This window comes from Panthera uncia, chromosome B1 (assembly GCF_023721935.1).
Source record: "Panthera uncia isolate 11264 chromosome B1, Puncia_PCG_1.0, whole genome shotgun sequence".
Taxonomy (NCBI): Eukaryota; Metazoa; Chordata; class Mammalia; order Carnivora; family Felidae; genus Panthera; species Panthera uncia.
The window spans coordinates 70,373,197-70,399,852 of record NC_064811.1 but is presented as its reverse complement, the minus strand read 5'-3'; the positions used below and the strand labels follow the sequence as shown (position 1 = coordinate 70,399,852).

General features: G+C 38.7%; 1 protein-coding gene across 1 annotated transcript in view; it reads left to right on the top strand.

Annotated features, from left to right (window-relative positions):
* The window catches only part of HSD17B11 (hydroxysteroid 17-beta dehydrogenase 11), a 35,485-nt gene extending 15,264 nt beyond the window's left edge, over positions 1-20,221 (top strand). The window contains exons 5-7 of the mRNA XM_049630852.1: positions 3,943-4,080; positions 14,147-14,263; positions 19,367-20,221. Of these exons, the coding sequence (XP_049486809.1) occupies positions 3,943-4,080; positions 14,147-14,263; positions 19,367-19,457 (346 nt within the window). The 3' untranslated portion in view covers positions 19,458-20,221. The remainder of the gene's footprint in view (positions 1-3,942; positions 4,081-14,146; positions 14,264-19,366) is intronic.
* The last annotated feature ends 6,435 nt before the right edge of the window (positions 20,222-26,656 follow it).

Sequence of the window (26,656 nt, the reverse complement as noted above, 5' to 3'; positions counted from 1 at the left end):
TGGACCTCAATACCTATTAAGTAACAACAGCAACAAGAGGGGTGTGTGGTTCCCAGCCTCATCCCTAGACCGTTGCAAAACTCCTCTGTCACATGGTATGCATAAGCTAAGGCTTTCCCATCCAGTCCAAAAGGAAATAGTCCAGAAACAATTCAGTTATCTTTTACCTGAGGGTCCCATATACTGTGGGTATAGTAAGTAATTCATGAATGTTTATTTTCCTTGAAAAGTCAAGATGAGCTTACTGTGCTTCTGTTTATCTGTTTTGTTTTGTTTTTACTCTTTGATCTCTCATGAACAGTTCATTGTAGCTTTATCCAGAAGCCATTGAAATGAGAGTTATCTAATTATCTTTGAACTTTACTGCAGTGGCAGAAATCATTCTAAGCATTGTAATTTGTGTATTACATATCTTAGTGACGTTAAAGATGGAATTTATTTTCTAATGTGACCTTGTGGCATGTACTATAACCCCAAAAAGCCTGTAACTATATTTTCTAATATGGCACAAAAAAGTATATAGACACTTATTAAATCTGGAATTATGTGAAAAAAATAAATAAAAGTTTGCAAGGATATATATCAAGCCATTTTACTCGAACCACACCTAGAGAGTGGTTATTCTTTGGTAATGACAAGTAATTTTATTTTGTTCATCTATATTTTCTGTCTTCCTTTCCTTCCCTTCCCTCCCTTTTCCTTTCCTTTCCTTTCCTTTCTTTTCTTAACATATATTTGTTTTCTAATAGTTTCTAAAATGGGGTGCCTGGGTGGCTCGGTTGGTTGAATGTTTGACTTTTGTTTTTGGCTTAGGTCAAGATCTTACATTTCATGAGTTTAAACCCTACATTGGACCCTGCACTGGTAATGGGAAGCCTGCTTGGGATTCTCTCTCTCTCTCTCTCTCTCTCTCTCTCTCTCTCTGCCCCTTCCCCACTTACTCTCTCCATCTCCCTTGAAATGAATAAATAAACTTAAAAACATTTTTTTAATGAACATAGACTTGGATTGAGTTTTTGGGTTTTGGGGGGGTTTTGTTTTTTTTTAAGATGAAATAGCTGTTGAAGCAGTTACAGAACAGATGTGTGATGCAGATCATGTATTGTCTCTTTCAAACCCAGTTTAGGTTAGGTGATTGTCCCCTGGCCATCAAAGGCTCACATCATTTGGCATTGTTTCCCTTGATGAAAGCTAGCTGCAGGTGTTGCTACTCAGCTACTACACGAACTTCTACTCTCTGCCAGATTCTTAGTCCCCGGGCATTGAGGTAACCCAAGAGAATCAGAGGATCCAACAGGGCTGTGAATGCCCTGTCATGCTTCCTCCTCTTTGCCATGGTAAATACTGTAACTCTCTTTTTTTTTTTTTTTTTAACGTTTATTCATTTTTGGGACAGAGAGAGACAGAGCATGAACGGGGGAGGGGCAGAGAGAGAGGGAGACACAGAACTGGAAGCAGGCTCCAGGCTCTGAGCCATCAGCCCAGAGCCTGACGCGGGGCTCAAACTCACAGACCTCGAGATCGTGACCTGAGCCAAAGTCCGACGCTCAACCGACTGAGCCACCCAGGCGCCCCTGTAACTCTCTTGATTCTAATTTGATTCTACTCCACTGAATGTTTAGCTATGAAAACCGAGAGAACATGTTCTGTATGAGAAACTATTGATAGTGCTTTCAGCAGAAGCAAAAGTTCTCATCAAGTGTTGTCAAAGCAGGAATGGCATACACAGTTTGTGTGCAGATTGCACACTACACAATTCTAGGGGGCACTGTGCATATTCGGGTCCCCTTAAACTTAAAAAATCTTCCAGGAGATGGCAGTAAAGTAGCTTTAGAAGAGGAGTAGGTTTTTCTGACTCACACAAAGGCACCCTTTGGGCTAGAAATAGAAATGTGCTGTGACTGTCTGGTTGTATATATGATTGAACCCAAAAGGCCTGTATATAAACTTGTAAGATTCTGGCAGGTGGGTGTGAGGACCTCACCCTGCGGCTGCCCAAGACAAACCTCCAGGTTCCCTTACTTGTTAAATCTGCCACTTGCCAATCTGGAGTGGCCTGCCTCTTTCTTTGCTCTCTCCCCGCCCTCTGTGTGCAGGGGAGGTGTGGGGGCAGTTTCAGATCGTACTCAAGGAGCTCCAGAGGAGATTGCAAACCAACAACCTCCACAGTGCTTCAGCTTCCTTTTTGGTAAATGGGGATCATAGTAATACCTATTTCAAAGAGTTGTTGTGAGGAGCAAATGCAGTTAATACATCGGAAAAACTGAGGACAGTGCCTGACGTGTAGTAATCAATTTTACGTGCGATTATTTTTGTGTGGTTTTTCAAGTTAAGATTTACATTTTTCTTTCTGTTTTTTTAAATTTTTTTTTTAATGTTCATTTCTGAGACAGAGAGAGACAGAGCATGAGTGGGGGAGGGGCAGAGAGAGAGGGGGACACAGAATCCGAAGCAGGCTCCAGGCTCTGAGCTGGCAGCACAGAGCCGGACGCGGGGCTCGAACTCACCGGCCAGCAGCTCATGACCTGAGCCGAAGTCGGACGCTTAACTGACTGAGCCACCCAGGCACCCCAAGATTTACATTTTTCATGAGTAAATCTAGCCATCTATCTTTTAAGCCTTCAGTATATGTCTAAGGTTTAAAAGAAAAAAAAAAGTTGAAAGAGAACTTTGCATAGCTTTGTATTTTCCAAAGCACAGGTTAATTGGCAAGAATTTACAGCTACTTTGTGTAATTGCTAATAAATACAGACTTATAGAAAAATAATCTAGTAATTGATGGCACTGAGTTGCACATTTTAAAATGGTTAAAATGGCAAATTTTATGTTATGTATATTGTCACACAATTAAAAAAATTTTTTTAATGTTTATTCATTTTTTGAGAGAAAGAAATAGAGAGGGGGGGGGTGGGGCGGGTACTAAGAGAGAGGGAGACACAGAATCCGAAGCAGGCTCCAGGCTCTAAGCGGTCAGCACGGAGCCTGATGTGGGGCTTGAACCCACGAACCATGGGATGATAACCTAAACCGGAGTCAGTCACTTAACCGACTAAACCACCCAAGCACCGCTATTTTCACATAATTTTTAAAAATCAGTAATATTCCAAAAACCACTGAATTATACACTTCAAGTGGGAGAGTTATATGATACATGAATTTATTTCTCAATAAATTTGATTTAAAAAGAAAAAAAACCTAACTGGAAAAGTAATGTCTCCTTAAAATATTATTAATTTGCCTCTCTTGGCAAATGAAGGAGATGTGACAGTAAGAATTGCTTTGCATTTTGATTTATTTATTTGACAAATGTTTTTTGAGCAGCTATTATAAGCCAAGCACTGTGGTAGGCCCTGGGGATTCCTTGGAAACCAAAATAGTCACAGAGCTTATAGTACAAGTTTGAGGGACAGATGTTAAAAAAAAAAAAAAATTCACCCAAACAAGTATTTAATCACAAATCCAAAACAGGCTGTCATGTAAAACTGAAGATTATTACATAATGGAAATAATTTAGACTAGGGGTCAGGAAAGGCCTCTTTGAGGAAGTGAAGCAGAGTCTGAAAGGGAAAATGGGACTTGTCCAGGAGAATTTACCCAGGAATTCCCTGGATGTATTAAATAATTAACAGGCTATGGCAACATTAAATCTTACGGAAACAGCAACAACAAAAACCAACGCTTTACCAGTTTTCCTAGCAAGACCCACTCAGTTCTCGCTCCAATAAGTGTTCTGTGTCAATGCTTCTTAGACTTTAATGCCTATAAATTTACCTGAGGATCCATAATGCACATTCTGATTTGGTAGGTCTGGGCTGGCCCCTGAGACTCAGCTGATGGCCATGAGGCTCGGCAGAGGACCACACTTAACTAGAGAAAACAGACATCTGAATTCAATAGATACCACAGCTTTCTCTAATTATCTTCTGGCCTGTTTATTTCCAGTTCAAGCAAATTTGCTGCTGTCGGATTTCATAGAGCTTTGACTGAAGAACTGGCTGCCTTAGAAAGAACCGGAATCAAAACAACATGTCTCTGCCCTAATTTCATAAATACTGGCTTCATCAAAAACGCAAGTACCAGGTAAGTTGAGACAGAAATGACGACAAAAGGATTGGTGATTGCTATGAATATCAGCCATTCCGTGGGTTTTCTTAAATATTTTAATCCTTAAAACACCTGACATTCAATTCCCTTAGCTCATCTCAATTTCAGCTCCTGCAGATTGTGGGAAAGCAGGTGAGGCAAAGAGAAGGGGAGAATATATGTAAACATAAATATGAGGAACTCAGGTGAACTTGGTAATCCTCCTTTTTTTTCTTTTCCTGAGCAGTGGTTTTCTGACTTAAGTATACATACCTTTCACCAGGAGTGCTTGGGAACCATGTAGAGGTCCGACTCCCAGAGATGTTGATTGCTTGCGTTTGGCTAGGAGAGGGTAGTGGTGGGGAAGGGGCCTTGGGACTCTGTTTAACAAGCATCATCGGTAATCTAGAGATTATCCTCCATAGTGAGCACTAGTCTTTACTTAGTTAAAAAATAAAACTATATGGCTCAGCATCCGACTTCAGCGTAGGTCATGATCTTATGGTTTGTGAGTTGAAACCCCATATTGGGCTCTTTGCTGTCAGCTCAGAGACCTCTTTGTTCGGATCCTCTACCTCTCTGTCTGCTCCTCCCCTGTGTGCACTCTCTCTCTCTCAAAAATAAACATTTTTTAAAAACTTATAAAACTATAAAGGATAAGCTCTGAGGTTAGTTTTTTTTTTTAAGTTTATTTATCTTGAGAGAGACAGAGACAGCACAAGTGAGGATGGGCAGAGAGTGAGAGAGAGAATCTCAAGCAGTCTCCGAGCTGCCATTGTAGAACCTGATGTGGGGCTCAAACCCATGAGGCTGTGAGATCATGACTTGAGCTGAAACCGAGAGTTGGATGTTAACCATTTGAGCCACCCAGGTGCCCCAGAGGTTAATTTTTAATGTTTCTTTTCTTTGGGAGTAGTTTTAATGTCTTTGTAACATGATGCATAACTTTAAAAAATTCCAACATACAGAAAAATACGAATAAGTAAGAAAGTTTCTTTTTAAATTGCCTTGAAACCTTCTATCTACTGCAAACTACTCAACATTTTGATGAACATCCTTCCAGACATCTCTCCATGTATAGCTTAAATGTCTAAATTATATGTAACTGGCATATATTACACGTGGGGTTCTGAAAACTGTAGGTAAACTACTTATTTCCCTCAGCATTATGTCATGGACATCATTTCATGTCAGTAAAGACAGAACTTTATCATAAATTGTGTTGGTTACTTAGTCTGAACATTAGTATCTACTAGTGATTTTTACCCTGGCACAGCTGTCATGAACACCCTAGTGATGAAGTTTTGGGGTGATGGGGGGTTCGTAAGGTCCAGAGTTGCCAGCCAAGAAAGAATTCTTGAAGACGTTTTTGGTGCCAAACTAGTGATTTTATTAAAGCATGGGGACAGGACCCATGAGCAGGAATAGCCACATGGGGTTGTGACAGGTAACTCATTGTATACCCTCAGGTTGGGGCAGAGTCAAAGATAGAGTAAGTCTCTAAGGTATTTTGGAAGCAAGGTTTTTAGGACCTTGAGTGGCTAGCTGTTCCTAGGGAAACACCACTTATTACCATTTAATAAAACCCCAGTCATGAGACTCTTCAGATGTATATGGGGAGGGGGGCATAAACTTGGAGGATGACTGACAACATATATCTTGGGGCAATTGAGATAAAGGAAGTAGACTTACAGGATCCTCAAGGTTGTGACAGTGTTAAGCCAAGGTTCTCTTTTGCCCCTAGCAAACTGTCATCATCCAGGCAGCTGAGCCCCTATAGAGGGAGGTCACTCTGCTGGTTTGAAGGACTCGTCAATGGGCTGTAGGCAGTAAGGGAATTTAGTTTTTCATTTGTCTTAGTTTCCCACATCACCATGGCAATTTGCTTTGTTCTTCGGTAGCCAGGAGTGTCTGAGGAATATCACACACATTCCACCTGGGGGGTGGGGGGAGTGGGTATGTGTGTGCCAGCCTGTATTTTGCCCTCAGCTTGCCCCAAGCTCCCTCATCACTAATGCGCACATATTTTCACATTTTGGTGGTGTCTCCTTCAGGTAGATTTTAGAAGAGGGATTACTGGGTCAAAGGGTGTACACATTTTAAATATTCGTACGTGCTGCCAAACTGCCCCGGAAGTGTTTCACCAATCTGCACCTGTACCCACGGGGGAGGAAGAGCGCCACCGCTTTTCTACTTCCTCAGCAGCCTGCTTTCTGGTGATGTTCTGCCCTTTCCATACAGGAAGGATCATCTTTGTTTCCTGATGACCTAGTAGCTACATTAAAGTGTTTTCTTATGTTTTTTGGTAGTAGGGCTTCTTTCCTTCTTTTTATTTTTTTTTAGGTTTATTTATTTATTTTCAGAGAGACACAGCACACACACAAGGGGGGGGTGCAGAGAGAGAGTGCGTGTGAGAGAGAGAGAGAGAGAGAGAGAGAGAAAATCTCAGGCAGGCTCCCCACTGTCAGTGCAGAGCCCATGAACTGTGAGATCATGACCTAAGCCATAACCAAGAGTTGGATGCTTAACCAACTGAGCCACCCAGGTGCCCCTTTTTAAATTTTATTTAAATGTTTATTTTTTGGTAGTTTGACTTCTTTTTTTTTTTTTTATTTTTTAAAATGTCCATTTATTTATTTTGAGAGAGAGACTGTGCAAGCAAGGGAGGGGCAGAAAGGGGAAGGTGGAAAGAATCCCACGCAGGTTCTGTGCTGTCAGCACAGAGCCTGACACGGGGCTCGATCCCACAAGCCATGAGATCATGACCTGAGCCGAAATCTAGAGTTGAATACCCAGCTGACTGAGCCACCCAGGCACCCCAGTAGTTTGACTTCTTTTGTGAATTGCCTGTTTCATGACCTCTACTCACCTTTTCTATTGAGCTATAGAGTTTTAAATTAATATCTATAAGTTCATTGTACATTCAAGATACTATCTTATATGTCATACACATTGCATATATTTTTCCCCAGTTTGCTATTTGCCTTTCAACTCCTTTTTATTTAGTTTTACATTAAAACTTCTCAGTTTATTTTCCATCATGGCCTATAGGTTTGGCGAGATATTTATAAAGGTCTTTTTCAGCCCAAGCTTTTAAAAATACCCACCTATATTTATTTCTCCAGTACTTTTATGGTTCGATTTTCACATTTGGAGCTTTGCTCCACACAAATTTACTTTAAGAAATAAGGTCATGGTAGGGGCACCTGGGTGACTCAGTTGGTTGAGCCTCTGACTCTTGATTTCAGCTCAGGTCATGATCCCAGGGTCATGAGATCGATTGAGCCCTGTGTCCCTGCTTGGGATTTTCTCTCTCTCCCTCTCTCTCTCTCTCTCTCTCTCTCTCTCTCTGCCTGTCTCCCCTGCTTGCATGTTCTCGCCCTCCTTCTAAAATTAAAAAAAAAAAAAAGTCACCGTATAGCTTGTTTTTCCCAAATAGTTAATGAATTATTTTGCATTATTTATTAAATAATACTGGGGCGCCTGGGTGGCTCAGTCAGTTGAGCGTCCGACTTCAGCTCAGGTCACGATCTCACGGTCCGTGAGTTCGAGCCCGGCGTCGGGCTCTGGGCTGATGGCTCAGAGCCTGGAGCCTGCTTCCGATTCTGTGTCTCCCTCTCTCTCTGCCCCTCCCCCGTTCATGCTCTGTCTCTCTCTGTCTCAAAAATAAATAAATGTTAAAAAATAAATAAATAAATAATACATCATTTCCTTCACTACTTTGAAATGTTATCTTTATAGTAAATCTGCATACATACTGGGATCTATCATGCTGATAAGATTCAATTTTTATTTATTTATTTTTTAATGTATGTTTAGTTTTGAGAGAGACAGAGTGTGAGTGGGGGAGGGGCCGCAAGAGATGGAGACACAGAATCTGAAGCAGGTTCCAGGCTCTGAGCTGTCAGCATAGAGCCCTACATGGGGCCTGAACTCACAAACCACAAGATCATGACCTGAGCTGAAGTCGGACGCTTAACCAACTGAGCCACCCAGGTGCCCCTAAGATTCAATTTTTAAATTTCATTTTGCCTCTTTCCCCCAATTCATCTGCCTTTGGTAAAAATATGTTTTAAATTAATGAAGAATATTCAATGTGGCACTTTGGGAAAATATCAGGTTCTATTTAAATACATCTTAATGTAAATATGTCTACCCACAGGTATAGAGTAGAAAGCCAACATCAAGCAGAAATTTGGTAGCTGTGCAAAGATCTGATGCCCTACAAAGAATCTATCAAATTGTCCTAAAAGTCCATTTTTAAGATACAATTTTGTTAGAAAACAAAAGCATATTTATTTCAGAAGACCTAGTGTTTAAACTCATCTGTATTAATCAAATAAACCCTAATTGGACTCTGAAGAGAAAACAAAAGATGAATTATTTCGGGGTCCTGAGGAGTGGAACTGACCAGAAGTAGAAAGAGGATAAAACTTCATTAAACTGTCAAACAAGTACTGTATGATCTCACTTAAGTGTGGAATCTAAAAAAGCTGGACTCATAAAAACACAGTAAAATGGTGGTTACCAGGAGTGGGGGAATTGAGGAGATAATTGTTTCAGGATATAAGCTTGCAACCAGTAAGTTAACTCCTGGAGTTCTAATGTGCACCATAGTGATCATAGGCAGCAATACTGTATTATAAACATCAAAGTTGCTAAGAGGCTAGATCTTAATTGTTCCCATCACACACAAAAAATAACCATGTGATATGATAGAGGTGTTAGCTAATTCCACAGTGATAATCATATTGCAATATATAATTGTATCAAATCAACACATTGTACACCTTAAACTTACATGTGATATGTGATGTGTCAATCATATCTCAATAGAACAAATAAATTTTTTTAAGAGTTCATTAAAATTAAAAGGGAGTGTCAGAGAGAAGAGTACCATCCTCAAGGGTAAGATTTGCCAATTTCCTCCATTATTTAATTATTTTCAGGGGGAAAACTCTCATTGGATCCTAATATAATATTTTGAGTCAACTTTTTCACTCAGACTGTCTTTCAGCAGTTAAAAACAGGTACCATATTTTTATAAAATTATAATTGGGTTTTTTAACCTTGCCCCCAGGACAAGGCTACATAAACTAACGTTCCTTGTGGGCAAGAGTGCCCTCTCTGGCAAAGCTCTACTAGTGACAATTAAAAAAATAATTGGGGGAAATAAATAAATAATAATTGGGAAGCTTGCTATGGGGGGAAAAGGATAAATCGAAGTTGGCAGGAGTCTAGACCAATCACAGGAATATAACCTGGTTTAACAAGGGTCTGGGTCTTGGTCCCTGCCACATGAACCCCTTTGAAGATAAACTGATATTAGAGTAGGTACCAACGGTGAAGTTGGTTTTAATCTAGAAACTTAGTGCTAATTAGAAGACAGACAGATCTTACTCTATATTGTGGACACTACATAAAATTTGTAATTTTCTTTTTTTTTTTTTTAATATTTTTAATGTTTATTTATTTTTGAGAGACAGAGAGAGACAGCATGAGCGGGAGAGGGCAGAGAGAGAGAGAGGGAGACCCAGAATATGAAGCAGGCTCCAGGCTCTGAGCTGTCAGCCCAGAGCCTGACGTGGGGCTCGAACTCACAGACCGCGAGATCATGACCTGAGCCGAAGTTGGACGCTCAACCCACTGAGCCACCCAGGCGCCCCAAAATTTGTAATTTTCTTAAAACTCATGACAATGCTTTTGCTTGTAGAGATTAAGTAATTTACCTGTAAGGAACAGAACTGAGCCTCAGGCCAAACCTTTTCCCTTTTTACACAGAGGAGGGCCTTTCTGAAAGAAGGAAACTAAACAAACCTCGAAATGATTGATTCCAAAGAATTTGTATCATATTAATGTTGGGACTTACATTCCCTTTTAAAGCACATCAAAGATACCGTTTATTGATTCTTATATTTACACATCTAACACACTGCAAAGAAACTGGTTTACTATAGCAGTTATAATTCAGCATAATCTGAGTTAATTGGAATTAAGTGTAATCAGGTGTTCTGAGTAATTTTTTTTGACAGCTAAGAGTTATTTGCATTAAATAAACTTGGATATCAAGAAATCGTTTTATTAAAAACATTTTTTGAAAGCCTGCTAAATAGGTGCCCGACTAGGCGTAGATACCTTATATAAATTACCTCTAATCTCTAATCTAGGAGGACTAGATTTGGCACCAGGACATAGTTTGCCTATCCTTGCTCTAATGTTTATCTGCAAGATAAGTCTTACAATGCCCATTTTATGAACAAAGAAACTGTAAGTTGGAGAAGTTAAGAAGATTGCTCAAGGTCACACAGCCTGAAAGTGGCAGACTGGAATTCCTACTAGCTCCCTAACTCCAACTGCCCTGCTATTCCTAGCTTTATTTCTTAACATAAATTAAAAAAATTTTTTTTCAGTGTTTATTTATTTTGAGAGAGAGAGAGAGAGAGAGAAAGAGAGAGAGAATGGGGGAGGGGCAGAGAGAGGGAGACACAGAATCAGAAGCAGGCTCCAGGCTCTGAGCAAGCTGTCAACATAGAGCCCGACACGGGGCTCAAACTCACAAACCGTGAGATCACGTCCTGAGCCGAAGTCAGACACTTAGCTGACTGAGCCACCCAGGTGCCCCACTTTACATAAATTTTTAATTGAAGATTTTGTCCTGAGAAACACCATATTTAAAATGTATACTAGATATGTCATTGGAGGTATCTTTATTGCTTTTGTGATAATGTATAATGATTATAAACAAAATTTAAATAATGTAGAGAAAAGCCCCTTCAAAGCTATAGATACTGTTAGGTCTAGTTGATTTATATTTTTGTTCAAGTCTTCTATTTCTTTGCTAATCTTTCTAGTTGTTCAATTCATTTTTGAAAGTAAAATTAATGTCTCCAATTCTTATTTTTAAACTGTATTTTCTCAATTCCATCAATTTTTCTTCATGTATTTTGGAGCTATATCATTAGGTATATGAATAGTTTTTCATAAAATGTTCTTCCCTTGGGGCACCTGGTGGCTCAATCAGTTGAGCATCTAACACTTGATTTCAACTCAGGTTATGATCCCAGGGTCATGGGACTGAGCCCCAAGATTCTCTCTCTCTACGCCTTTCCCCTACTCCTGTGCACACTCTCTCCCCAAGATAAAAAAAATTTTTAACGTTTGTTTTAAAAAATAAATAAATAAATGTTTTTCTCTTAAATAAGTTATCTCTCTCTTTCCAATTAGTGATATAAACAATGTAACATAATCTGAATTTATGAATTAAGTGAAATTGGATATTCTGATGGAGTTTTTTGACAGTCAAGATTTATTTTTGTTTAATATCCTTTTAAAAACATCTATCCTCCTACATAAAATATGCATTAAAATTTTTCTCTAAAAATTTAGTTTTTGTGTGCACTACAGAAAGATACTAGTTTTTGTTGGCTAGCACCATAAGAAAGAAAATGTTATGAAAGAAGGTGATGGGTAACATTTGTGTCATATGACTGTATTAAGTACTTCCCTACACATTACCAGTGGAGTGCTGAAGTCAGCTTAGACTCATTTGGGGGCACAATGTTAATAGCTTGAAATCGGCCATGGTTCTTACACCATAGAAAGTAAATGGTACAAAACAGATAATTCTGTGCCCTAAAGAGCCAGTTGTGAAACATTTACTAGCAAACCACTGCATTAACTCCAGTTTTCAGATAAAACACAAAAACAAAAACTTCTAAACTTTAAAGAGTAGAAATATCTTCCCCCAAATTACTCAGCTACTTAAGTGGTAGTTCGATTAATCAAACATAGTCCTTCTACCTGAAAATACCCTTTGTCCCTAAGTATTCCTATGCCCCACATGCATTCTCCTACCCCACACCAACAGATGGGCCTGAAGTGTTTTTGAATAGTTTCTACAAAATCGGTCATGAACATTTATTTCATAGGATTTACAACTCTTGTTAACATTAGACTGTCATAGGAAAACATTTTTCCATGTACTGATATTTTAATGTTTAAGATTTTATTCTGCCAATAAGTTGATTTTCTAGAAGTCTTTTGGTCTTTTAAAAATCATGATATTGGCTAGCCATTAAATTTCATGAAAATTATTCTGGCAGAGGCTAAAACTTTGGATAAAGAGATCAAACACACTAAGAAAAGTTTAGTCAGTGCAACACCATTTGATTGATAGGCTCACAAGACCACAGTGTGAATAAGGGGGTATGCCGTACTGTTTACACAGGTGTTTGTGAGCTTTCATGGAGCCTGGGAATAGTGAAGTCTGGCAGCAATATGCTAGAAAGTTAATTTCCTTCTGGATACTTCAAGGCACAAGCATCCTTCACTTCCTAGATTCATCATCCTATTGCCCTAATACCCTGCCTATTGCCACAGGCTAAAGGAGTGCTTAGTCTTCTTCAAGCTTCCACTGCCTCCTCTGGACCAAAAGCTATCGCCTTTATTATTATATTTTCTCTCCTGTTGCTCTCCAGATTTTTCTTTTTTTTTTTTTTTAAATTTTTAACGTTTATTTATCTCCAGATTTTTCTTATGTAATTCTTCAGAGTCCAGGGTGAACACAGTGTTCTAATAAATGACTGGCCTATGCTGAGAATGAAAGATGATATCCTATATATATATTTTAAACTCTGCCCTCCTTCATGTAGTCAATGATCACACTCACTTATAAGCATACTACTATACTTCTCAACTGTCCCAATTTTACTTTGCTGCATATGTTTTCTATCTGAATGAACTATTCTATATTTGTTCCTAATGAATCCCATCCAATTCTTTTTGTCTCACTTCTCTTAACTAGTCACACACATTTAAAGTCTGCCTCCCCAAAATGTTAGTCAGTTTGGTGATGTTGACAAATTTCATGAGAGTATTCAATTATGTACCTTTTTTTCTAAGTCATTAATAAAATGTTAAAAACTGACAATCAATTCTTGTGTAACACCCATCCTTCTTTTTTTTCTTAAGTTTATTTATTTATTTTGTGAGAGAGAGAGAGAGAGAGAGAGAGAGAGAGCGCACAATCAGGGGACGGGCAGAAAGAGACGGATAGAAAGAGAATCCCCAAGTAGGCTCCACACTGCAAACACAGAGCCTGATGTGGGCGTTGAACTGAAAAACCATGAGATCAGGACCGGAGCCGAAACCAAGAGTCAGACACTCAATCCACTGAGCCACCCAGAAGCCCCCCCACCCTTTTAAAATTTTTATTTGTTTATTTTCAGAGAGAGAAAGCAAGAGCAGGGGAGGAGCAGAGAGAAAGGGAGAGAGAGAATCCCAAGCAGGCGTCACACTGTCAGTGCAGAGCCTGACACAGGGCTCGAACTCACGAAACCGCGAAATCATGACCTGAGCTGAAACCAAGAGTCAGACACTTAACCGACTGAGCGACCCAGGCACCCCTTGTGTAACACCATTCTAAGTGCACATGTTCTAACAAAGGCCACTCTTTAGGGACCACGTAGTGCATATGCCAGGGTGTTTAGACAGTGAAGATCCAACATGGAACTAAGTAACAAAGCTGAAAATTAAATCAAGACCTAGTAAATATAAGGGTTCCATATGGAGATCAAGGACCTTGAGCTGAGCACACTTTTGTATTTTAATTTTCCCTGACACTTTAGAAATTGTTAACTAAGAGTCTTAGTGTGTAATAAAACTTGTGTAATGGTATTTGACTTTTTCCCCAAGACTTCTAAAGATTTAGAAGTGAATTTGTCAGTCTTAATCTAGCTGATTTATTTTTGAGTCCTGGCTCCTTCTGTAATTCTTATTTGCAAAATAGGGACTGTTGTGTCTCCTTTACAGGCTGTTGTAAAACTTCAGTGAGATGTCCTCTGTAAGAGTGTTTAGCACAATGTGCAGTACATGATAAGCGCTAAATAAATGGTTGTTACTATTAATGCTAAAACAGCTGCTATTTTTGAGCACTTATAATGGATCAGATGCTACAAAGTCCTTTATGTTATGAGTCCTGTGGTAATTTATCATTTGTTTAGCACCAAACTAAAGCTAAAGTTTCAGTAAATGTTTTGTTGCTAAAGACTGCTTCTGATTTCAGTTTGGGACCCATTCTGGAACCTGAGGAAGTGGTAGACAAGCTGATGGATGGGATCCTGACTGAACAGAAAATGATTTTTATTCCATCTTCTATATGCTTGTTAACAGTACTGGAAAGGTAAGTGACAGTTATGTCTATCAGCATTATAAACAAAGATTTATGTGTTATATATTTTCACTCAGATTTAAAACCAGACATTTGATAAAGTACAATTAAATGGAATTAAAGTAATAAAAATGATAGGCTTAAATAATCCCTCAGTGTGTTTTTTTTAAGTTTATTTATTTTTTAAAGAGAGTGTGAACAGAGAGGGGGCAGAGAGCGAGGAAGAGAATCTGAAGCAGGCTCTGCACAGCCAGTGCAGAGCTGGATGTGGGGCTCCAGCTCACGAAACTGTGAGATCATGACCTGAGCCAAAACCAAGAGCCAGATGCTTAATCAACTGAGCTACCTGAACCCCAGTCCCTCAGTTTTTAAAACCACATTTGTTAATACTTGAAGCAAGGTTTATATAGCAGTTGGGTAAATGAACTGAATAATTTCCACAAGTTTTAAAGTTTGGTTTGGTTTTTTTTTTTTTTTAGAGAAGGTGTATATTTCTAGAAGTCTTGTCTCATAAATGAATGACTATAAAGAAGAATAGGTGTTTTTTTGTTTCTTTAAAAAAACATTTTTTTTAATGTTTATTTTTGAGAGAGAGAGACACAGAGAGACAGAGCTCAAGCAGGGGAGGGGCAGAGAGAGGGAGACACAGAATCTGAAGCAGGCTCCAGGCTCTGAGCTGTCAGCACAGAGCCCTACAGCGGGGCTCAAACTCATTAGCCATAAGATTATGACCTGAGCCAAAGTCCAACATTGAACTGACTGAGCCACCCAGGCGCCCCAAAGAAGGATAGTTTTTTAAGCATTGTTACATAATAGAATCATAGGACAACCATATTAGAGATTTAGGTTTTAGATATTCATTTAAATATACAACAGATAATCATTGAGCTCTTGTTTTGTACAAATCATACCGAACCATAGAAATTGTTAAATAATCTTTTACAACTTTAAAGATCCTTGAGCCTTGCTACTTCCATGGACCAGCAACATCAGCACCACCTACGAGTTTGTTAGAAATACAGACTCTCAAAAAAAATAAAAAAGAAGGAAAGAAAGAAGGAAAGAAAGAAGGAAAAGAAAGAAAGAAAGAAAGAAAGAAAGAAAGAAAGAAAGAAAGAAAGAAAGAAATACAGACTCTCTTGGTGTCCTGAACTAGAATTTGAATTCTAGTAAGATCTGCCATGTAGTTGATTTGAATACATATTCAAATTTGAGAAGTACTACTTTAGAGCAGTAGCTCTCAGCTTTGGTCACATTGGAATTCGCTTAGGAGTTTTCAAAATACTAACGCCTGAGACCTACTCCCCAAGACTGATGTCATTGGTCTGGAGTGTGGTCTGGTCTCTGAGAGATACAACTTCCCCAGTAACTCTGATGTACAGCCAAGATTGGAAACCACTGGTTTAACCACCTTCCTCATAACACATTGCCTCATTATTCATATGTTAACACTGTGTGACAGTGAGGCTGATCCAGGTAGTGAGGGGAAGGTGAAGAGATGGCTTAGGTTAAAGGAAGAGAGGGAGGGAAGAAGGAAGGGAGGGAAGAGAGAAGAGAGAGAAAGGAAGGGAGGGAGGAAGCCTCTTGATCTTTGTCCCTACAGTCAGGCTTCTGCAACATGGTGGGGCATCAGGATCACTTAGGAAGATAATTTTAAAAATATAGATTCTTGGATGTCACCCCTAGAGGCTTTAATATTGGATGTTTTGGTTGGGACCCAGACATCTGTATTTTAACAGGCAACTGCCACAGGCAGTTGGTTGAAAGATCATACTTTGAGAATTACTGACCTAGGAACTGAAAACATTTCAAGAGATCAAAAGCATACATGACACATGTCAGGCTTTTTAGCCCCTTCTACAAAGAATTATGGTTGAACATACCTTAGAGGTTTAGATAATGAAACTCAAGAAGATCACCAAGGATCTCCTTGGTGAGTAACTAAGTTAAAACCTGTGAAGTGTTGAGCGTTTTGCTTGTTACATATCATAAGTAAGCACTCAGTGATTACAGTCCTTTAGAATGTAAGTCTATGAGGGAAGGAAATTTGCCTGTTTTTCATCACTGTATGTAGCCCCTGTACTTTGGAGAGTTGATGCACACATAGGGGGCACCAAAATGTTTGTTGATTGAATAAATTAATTGTATTTCCTAGACCTTTAGCATAGAGCCACAAAGTTTGTGCTCTGAGGTTAGGTGAAGCTGTGTTTGTGACTTGCTCACACACGAACACAGATGAGTTGTTTATTTTTATTTATTTATTTATTGTCACATATGAAATTTATTGTCAAATTGGTTTCCATACAACACCCAGTGCTCATCCCAAAAGATGCCCTCTTCAATGCCCATCACCTCCCCTCCCCTCCCCTCCCTCCCACCCCCCATCAACCTTCAGTTTGTTCTCAGTTTTTAAGAGTCTCTTATGCTTTGGCTCTCTCCCACTCTAACCTCTTTTTTTTTTCTTCCCCTCCCCCATGGGTTTCTGTTAAGTTTCTCAGGATCCACATAAGAGTGAAAACATATGGTATCTGTCTTTCTCTGTATGGCTTACTTCACTTAGCATCACACTCTCCAGTTCCATCCACATTGCCACAAAAGGCCATATTTCATTCTTGCTCATTGCCACGTAGTACTCCATTGTGTATATAAACCACAATTTCTTTATCCATTAAATGAGTTGTTTAATTTCTTTGAAGCTGTGTCGTCATCTGTCACATGGAGACAGTAAGGCTTTATAGGACTGTGAGGAATAAATAAAATGATGCATTTGGAGTATTCAATAAAAGTTATATACAACTGTTATTATTATAATTAACACTATTATTATCATTGCCCTGATTTTTCTCTGACTGTGAATGTTGAGTGCTCAATTGCCAAGCTTTATTTTAATGCCATCTGGTCAGATGTCTGTATATACAGTTGACCCTGAACAACATGGGTTTGAACTTTAGGGGTCCACTTATAGGTGGATTTTTTTTATAAGTACAGTACAGTATTATAAGTGTATTTTCTCCTATGATTTCCTTAATAACATTTCCTTTACCCTGATTTACTTTATTATAAGAATATAGTATAGAATACAAATAACATATAAAGCATGTGTTAATTGACTGTTTATGTTATCAGGAAGGCTTCCAGTCAACAGTAGACTATTAGTAGTTAAGTTTTGGGGGAGTCAAAAGATACATGTGTGTTGTTCAAGGGTCAACTATAGTTACCTGACTCATATATTCTGTTTAGATCCCCTCAGACTCATTGGATTGTGACAAGTTCCTCAATATTCTTAAATACAGGCATACCTCATTCTATTGCCTTTTACTGTACTCTCAGATGTATTTTTAACAAATTGAAGGTTTGTGATAATCCTATATCAAGCAAGTCTACCAGCATCATTTTTCCAACACCATTTTCTGACTTCATGTCTCTGTGTCACATTTTGGTAACTCGCAATATTTCAGACTTTTTCAAGATTATATTTGTTACAGTGATCTGTGATCGGTGATTTCAACTTGCTGAAAGCTCAGATGATGGTTAGTGCTTTTTAGCAGTAAAGTATTTTTTAATTAAGGTGTATAAAATTGTTTTAGACATAATGCTATTGCACCTTAATAGACCACAGTATAGTGTAAACGTCATTTTTATATGCACTGGAAAACCAAAAAATTCATTTGACTCGCTTTATTGTGATATTCGCTTTATTGCTGTATTTTGGAACAAGATCTGCAATATCTCCGAGGTATGCCTATATAGGGTGGGAAGAAAAATTTGGACCTACCACTTATCCATCATGCACAAAATAGAATATTTAAAGTATTTTATGTTAACGCATTGATTTTTCACAAGAACAGTGTGGAGTAGGTGTTAATGTTTCCATTTTCATGTGAGGAGTTTAATCTCAAAAGTTAAATAATTTGTTCAGCATTATGCTCAAAACCAAGTTCATTCTCTGCATTTTCATTTAGCGGTTCTGTTTCTTTAGTCTCTTAGTGGAGCATTTGAACAATATTTTGAATTACAAAGTGTAAAAGTAGTTCCTATTCTCACTTCCTTCCCAGTGTGATGCTTCTTGTTTCAAAAGTCTTTAACATCTCAGCTCTTCAGTTCTACACACCTCTTCTCTGGATCTTCTGAAAAATACAGGAGCGTATTTATTTCAAAAACTAAATATTTCAAGTGACTCCTACCCTAAAAGGTGGTTAAACCTCCTTCCTTTCCCTTTTGAAACCAAAATGGATTTAATTGAAAAGAACATATAGTAGTGACTCAGAGTTAAAGTTCTTAATCTTGTTTAAGATGATACATGATAAAGGATACACCCATACTGGCAGATTATAGATGTATATTATCTCTACTGATTATGAAACTGCTGATGACAAGAAGTTGCTATTAATATGGTACTGCTTTCCTTATAATTGTTAAATTAGCTGTCACAGCAGCACGTACATTCACTAGAAAATAGTCCAGAGAAGTAAGAGACAAATCATATCTTCAGTTTTCAGACAAGGCTTGTTTGCACATATTTATCCAAGGCTTGGAAGCCTCCACCCTAAAGGTATTTCCATAACCAGCTGTGGATGAGAAAACAGCATTATAATGGGGGACTTTAGAAATATTCATTATTGGGGTGCCTGGCTGGCTCAGTCAGTAGAGCATATGACTGTTGATCTCAGGGTCATAAGTATAAGCCCCACATTGGGCATGAAGCCTACAAAAAAAAAAAAAAAAATGTATGTTCATTATTAGGTGGGGACTAGGGCAATGGGGCTAAACTCTGGTTTTTTTAAGAAATATCCAAAAAATTTCCTTATTCCTAAATGAAGAAGAGAAAGAAAAAAGAGAGAGAGAGAGAGAGAGGAAGCCCAACACAATAGTTTCTGTCTTTTATGTGCCTGTTCCACTTTACTCTCATTTTATCACAGGGCTCCCTGACTGTATTCCAGTATGATTTCTACATTGCATATAGCTGCCTAATCATAGAACATATATTAAAAAGTTATTTCTCTCATGCAAAAAAAAAGATGATACATGATAGACATAAGTATTTTAAAAGAATATATTTTACAAGTGCATTTAATATTAATTTCCTAATTATTTTCATGTATCTTTTTTTTTTAGGATCCTTCCTGAGCGTTTCCTGGCATTTTTAAAACGAAAGATCGATATTAGGTTTGATGCAGTTATTGGATATAAAACTAAAGGACAATAAGTTCTACATGGGCTGCATTCTACATTTAGTTGATGTAAATATATACCTTAAAAATGCTTGCTTTCCAAAACATCATTATATTTAAGTAACATAACTTAAATTCTTCTTCATACGTTAGCCATAGATAAATAAAACTGATTTAGCAGGTTTCAGTGGATTTCATCTAATATTCACCAGAATTTTAACGTTTAGACTTCTGCTTTTCCTAATTATCTTTTTTTTCTTCAGTATCCTCTTTTGAGGCCCTGGCAGTGCACATTTATTACCACCTTTCCTCTAGCTGAAAGCTAATTTCATATAATACAAAGAGGGGAATATCTTAGGAATTGACCTCACAGAAAATGGAGAAAAGGAACAAAAATAATTTTATAATAATTTCTAAGAGTTTGTGGCTTGTGAAGGCTTTGCAAAATTTGTATTATAAATATGTAAGATATAGTGGTATTTCTAATTTCACTTAAGTTTTATATAATTCACGTGTTTCCTTTTCTATTCTCCATAAAAACAGAAACTTCAGGCTCTCTAAATTTAATGAAGAACTGTATCTAATGGCATTTCACAGTGAGTTTCATGTGATGTAAGAAATACTGCTCAAACATTTCATCCTGCACATTACCACACTGTTTCATTCCAAAGCCAAACATTTCAGCTCAAGGAAACTAGAGATGGACACATCTTGCAGGTATAGAAGCACCATTGGGATTTGAGGCAGAGAATTAAGAGAATGTACCCATAGTGGCAACAATAAACAAATCAAACTTAAACTTTTGTCTCTGTCTTTTTGTCTTGAAAAGAAAACTTGATTTATCCTTCAAATTAAAGGAAAATGCATTATATAATCAAATGTCTTTTTTTATTTTTTTAATATCTGGAAATTTCTTGGATGCAAGTGAGGCTCAGTGAGATGAGAATATGAATTGAAAAAATATTCAGGTTTGTTGGATTTCTATTGAAAAAAAATATTTCCAAGACTGTGTTAATATACACAAAGTAAAGAACTTTGATCCTTCCATCAGAAGGTTCATACTTAGAAAACATATAACTCAGAATCACTGACCCTGGTGAAATGTAGTAAATGAGTCACATTTAGGTACAGAAATTTCATGGTAAAAGATCTTGATTCTGTTTCTAAACAGAAACATACTTACTTATTTTTACTTTTTTAACTTTTAAAAAAAGTTTATTTGTTTTGAGAGAGAGAAAGAGAGCAGGGGAGGGGCAGAGAGGGAGATAGAGAATCCGAAGCAGGCTCTGTATTGCCAGCACAAAGCCCGACGCGAGGCTCGAACTCACGAACCATGAGATCATGACTTGAGCCAAAATCAAAAGTCAGACACCTAACTGACTGAGTCCCCCAGGCTCCCCAAAACTTATATTTATTTAATATGTGTCTGGTACTTTCCTAAACAGTTGGCTTATTGAACAATTAAGTTATGTCATCAGTGCCACTGCAGATGATAAGGATCATAAGATAATCAGCTTAAGGAAGGTTATATTGTAGATTCTATAATATATGAAAATGTTTCACAGCAGGTATTCCTGCAATAATGTTATCCCTGCCCATCAACTACCTTCTAATACAGAGAATCCAAATACAATTGCTGTCAGACTACATTCTACATTCGGTTGATGTAAATACATATCTGAGTCAAAAATGCCTCCTTCAAAAACATTGTCACATTTAAATAACATAACTTAGATTCTTCTCCAACATTAGCCATGCTCTGGTAGCACTCTACTGGAGTACCTATGAATAACCACAGAATTTATAGATTTACCTAAACTCTGTCCTGTTAGGTGAGAGTGACACTAGAAGGTTGGAGAGTCTCTTCCAGTCAGCTTGGGACTCATTTTGAAATACATGTAGTGTTTATTATTTTGATTAAGTTATACCTGCTCCAGCTTGCCAAGAATAATGAAGTAGGTGAGGAGAAAACACAGTGAAACTTCAGTAAGGTGACTGAGGCCCCAAGATTACTGATGACTTTCCTCTTTTCACAATAAACATGTTTACCTCTTTTTTAAAATTTATTGTTAGTATTTATTTATTTTTGACAGAGAGAGAGAGAGAGAGAGAGAGAGAGCCAGAGCATGAGTGGGGGAGGGGCAGAGACAGAGGGAGACCCAGAATTCGAAGCAGGCTCTAGGCTCTGAGCTGTCAGCACAGAGCCCGACGTGGGGCCCGAACTCACGGACTGTGAGATCATGACCTGAGCCGAAGTCGGACACTCAACCAACTGAGCCACCCAGGCACCCCAAAACATCTTTACCTCTTAACACACTTGTCTGAAATTAACACTTGGAAGGATTCTGGCATTAACCATTATGAGAAATAAGTACTACTTCTTGGATAGTACGCTGACAGAATGGTAATCAGTCCTTTTCATGCATGTTAACCATATGCTAGGCACACTTGGCCATTTAATCTTCCAGCGATTCTGTCTAGTAGGCGTCGAAGGCATTGCTGAAATTCCTGTAGCAAGCAGTAACTCAGAACCTTAGAGGCTGACGCCCTAACTCTGTTGAAAGGTTAATGAATGCTGTAGGAGTTCTGGGTTTTTGTTCCCTGCCTCCCCCCTCCTTTTTTTTTTTTTTTTTTTTTTTTTTTTTTGTTGCTGTTAAAAAAAAGCTTGTTCTGATTCACTAACATCAGTCAATTACTTCTTTGACTCTAAGTCTGAAAACTTTTAACTGTTATTTGAATGAATGAATTCTAACTCTGAACCCACGTCCTAACAGTTTAGTGGGAAAACTCATCTCAACCACCAATAGGGCCACTTCTGAGAGTCACACCAAAATCAAAGAGGCTTACGTTGCCTTGGGGTAAACAGGAAAGACTTCTCTATCAACTATCATGGTACTCTGTGGTCCTAATGTAGGACCTTGATAACAGACGGCTCTCTCTTTTGTGGGGTACAGAAATCCTGACTGTTGGTAAGGAACTAACACTCCTTGGACACATCATAAAGTCTTCCTGAGTCCTTGCTATCACCCTGGAGCCCTGCTATGGGACAACTAGGACTCACTGGCCTCTCCTATTCCCTTTGAGAATATTCCCATTCTTGCCTTCAGAAGCACTCTTCCCTGTCCCTGTCCTCATGCTACCATTCTCATGCCAGAAATCTATTCTTTTTAATGGAAATAAGGATTAGAAAGAGTAAGGAATCAAGCCAAGGAAAAGGGTTAAAATTGACCCTTAGTAGGTTGTCAACATCAACTTGGCTAGCAAGTAAATAGCAATGAGGATTTTACTGTGGGGGAGGGGAGCAATTATTAAGAGCCTCCTCTCCCAGGCTGGGCAATAGACTTAACTCCCTTGAAGAATTCTGGGTGGTAGACATCATTATTCCCATTTCATAGATGAGGTAGCCCAAAGGCATTCACCAAACTTTCCTGAAATCACACTGCTACTCAGAGGTCAAGCTGAGGATTTGAGCCCAGGTTTTCTGACTCATTATCCTACAACCTCAGTGGAATTCCTGGATAGTTGAACCATCACCCTAAGCCCCCTCTGCTTCCTTTTACTCAAGCTCCCCTTGGTATTCAGACAATATTCCATAATTAGCCAATGAAAATCTCCAATGGGAATTGAAGCTATTTCATCTAGGAATTATTTTAAGGTAGAATGAAATCCTAAATCCTAGTTGCTCAAGTATTCTACCTAAAAAAAAAACAAAAAAACAAAAAACCTAGCCTGGACTGACCCAATATCGCAACAGTCTAAAGTTTCCTGAAATTAAAATGCTGAGCCTAAAAATATTGGGATAGTCTTAATCTGCACTGGCCATCACATCCTTCCCCAAAATAGATAGAAATTCCTGGTACACTTTAGAGCCAATCTGACCACTCCAGTTATTGTTTGTTTTGTTTTCCTTTTTCTTTCCCTCTTTTTTTTTTAATTGGTCTAGGGATGACTGGACAATCTCAGGATGAGAGAGATGTGCCTTTTACTTTCATAGACTTCCCTGTAATTGCAGGTGGCCTCGTGTAGTAATTCAAGCTAGCATCTTCTCTACACCATCTGTGTTCCCCAACAGAAAATGGCACATCTAACAGGTGTCCAAGCTAAAAACCTGGAATTACACCTGCCTCCTTTTGTTCACATTCATCCCTCATCTCAGAAAAATCCTCTAGTCCTTGGCACACACGTTAAATATTGGTCACCATTCCCACACTTATATTTCCAGCCTGAATCTCTCCTCTGAATGCCACACACAAATGCAAATACCTTCTTGATATCTCTGCCTGTATGACCTGCAGGCATTTCAACGTAATATTTCTGAAACTGAGATTTTCGTGTTATCCAAAAACTGTTCCAAACCCCATTATTCCAGTTGCTCAGGTCAAAAAATGTAGTGTCATCCTTGATTCCTCTCTCTCACTCCCCACATTCATTACAAAAACAATTCTGTTTGTTCTACCTTGAAAATACATACGGGGGTGCTTGGGTTGCTCAGTCGGTCAAGTGTTCAACTCTTGATTTCAACTTAGGTCATGATCTCATGGTTCATGAGTTCCAGCTGTGTCAGGTTCTGTACCGACAGCGGAGCCTGCTTGGGATGCTCTGTCTCCCTCCATCTCTGCCCCTCCCTTGCTCTCTCTCGCTCTCTCTCTCTCTCTCAAAAATAGACAAATAAACATCAGATATATCTATATCTATATCCAGAATTCTATCACCTCTTATCACCCCTACTGCCACCACCCTGATGCAAGCCACCATCACCTCTTGTTACCCCCAGCACAGCAGCCAGAATGGGTCTTTAAAATATGAGTTCACATCATGCTTCAGCTCACAATACCCCATCAGCTTCTCGTCTAAAACTTAAAGCAAAAGTTTTTACCATGACCTAGAAGGCCATATGTAATCTAGTCTTCTTCCCCACTACCTTATTACCTGTATTAGAGTTCTCCAGAGAAACAGAGCCAGTAGGAGATTTTATATACATACATACATACACACATACATACATACATACATACAAGAAGAGATACAGTTCAAGGAATTGAGGAATTGGCTCATGTGATTGTGGGAGGCTAGCAACTCTGAAATCTGTTGAGGAGACAGGAAGACTGGAAACTCTTGGGCACAAGTTGATGTTGCAGTCTTGAGGCAGAATTTCTTCTAACTCAGGATATCTTAGTTCAGGCTGACAATATCAAGGATTTGGTGTCTAGTGAAAGCCTGCCTCCTGGTTTACAACCAGCCAGCCTGTCTTCTTTCTGTGTCTTTACATAGCAGAAGGGGCAAGGGAGGTCTCTGGTATCTCTCTCTCAGTCTCTTTTTTTTTTTTTCCAAATGTTTATTTATCTTTGAGAGAGAGAGAGATAGAGCCCTGAGTGGGGCTCTGTGCTGGCAACTCGGAGCCTGCTTGAAATTCTCTCTCCTTCTCTCTCTCTGCCCCTCCCCTCTTTCTCCCAAAATAAATAAATAAACATTAAAAAAAATAAAGACTACTGATCATAGATATTAAGCGCAAAATACCTTCACAGGAATACCTAGATTACTGTTACACTGAATAGCTAGAAACTATAACCTATCCATGTTGACCCATAAAACTGTCACACTACCCTCACCTTCTTTCAGTTCACGCCCTTGATGTTCCATGACCCACCAGACATATTCCTATCTCAAGACCTTTGTATGTCACTGTTCCCTTTCCAGAATGTTCTTCCTGCAGATACCCACATGGCTAGCTCCATCTTCCTTTTAAATCTTTTTTCCCTTAGGTCTTTTCAGAACTTAGCACTCCTTACCTAAAACCCTGCCTACACAACCATGCCCTACCAGATTCCATTTCTGCCTCTGTTCTCGATTTTTCTCCCTGGCACTTACCATTGTGGAGCATACTATATATCTTCCTTATTTATCATCTTTATTGTCTACATTGCCCCTAGAGCATAAATTTCCCAAGGGAAGTGATTTGTTTTGATGTATTTTGTTCAATGCTGTATCCCCAATGCCTGGAACAGTCCCTAAGACTATATCAAGAGTTTGATGTATATTTATTAAATTAATGCCCATTTATTCTATTATTCCCTCTCCCAAATATCTCTTTGCCACCACTTTCATTCAGGCTACCACCATCTCTGGCCTGGGTGACCTAACAGCTGTCCAACTGGTTTCCCTCCATCTATTCTTGCCGTTCTTCCAATGCATCCTCCATCCTGTGGCATTTCTAAATCCTCTGCTCAAAACATTTCACTAGCCTTCCTTGATGCTGAGGCTCTCAATGATTGAGCCTCTATGCACCTATACATTATCTTCTCTCTGCCCTACACTCTCTTATCCAAGACAGACCTAGTCCTTCAATGTGCCATGATCTTTCACATCCCGGTGCCTCTACACATGGTTTCCTATATCTGGAGCATTCTTATCCTCTTCACCATGTGGTCAACCCCTGCTCGCCCTTTAGGTCCCATTTATGGCTCACCTCCCACCCACCTTCCATCTTCAGGACTGGTGATGCTCACATAGCTCTTTATATTTAGGACCACCATGGCATTATGCACCAGGTGAAGAATAAAGAAACAAGAGATTTCTATCCTCCCAAGGAAATGGGTAGCCAGAGAACAGAGGTAATTGCTATATAATAATTTGACAGTAAGATATGAAAGACAGGATGGTAAAAGGGGATTGGGTAGGGAAAGATTTCACAGAATATTTTTATAATTGAAGAGATCAGAAGGTAGTTGAAAGCAAAAGAGACAGGTCCTGTAGGCAGGAAGAAGTTGGAATTAATAGGGAGAAAAGAATAATTGGAGGAACAAGGAAAGAAATCTTGAGAAGTACACAATAGCGATCAAGACCCTTTCTTTGCTACTATAAGAAAAAAAGTAGGATTGATATGCAGAGATGAAGCAATGGGTTTCATAAACAGAAAATATGCAGAGGCCTCTACAAGATGTGGACTTGGGATTTGTTCAGGTAGGAACTAGGTTTTGGAGCTTCAAGAAGTTTATAAGACATTTAAGACTACCTAATACTGCTTTATCAGTTTGGCAGGGCACAGAACCTTTGACAATTAAACCTCCAGAAAGGAAGGGGAAATTATTTATTTGAAGAGATTATAATCCTCAACTTCTACTTGGCAGACTACTATAGTTAGACTAAAACAGTGGGTTATAGCAATGTACATAAATCCTGTAAATGTCTCATGTTATAGTCTCCAAAGAAATAGTGGTATTTCCCAAAAACCACC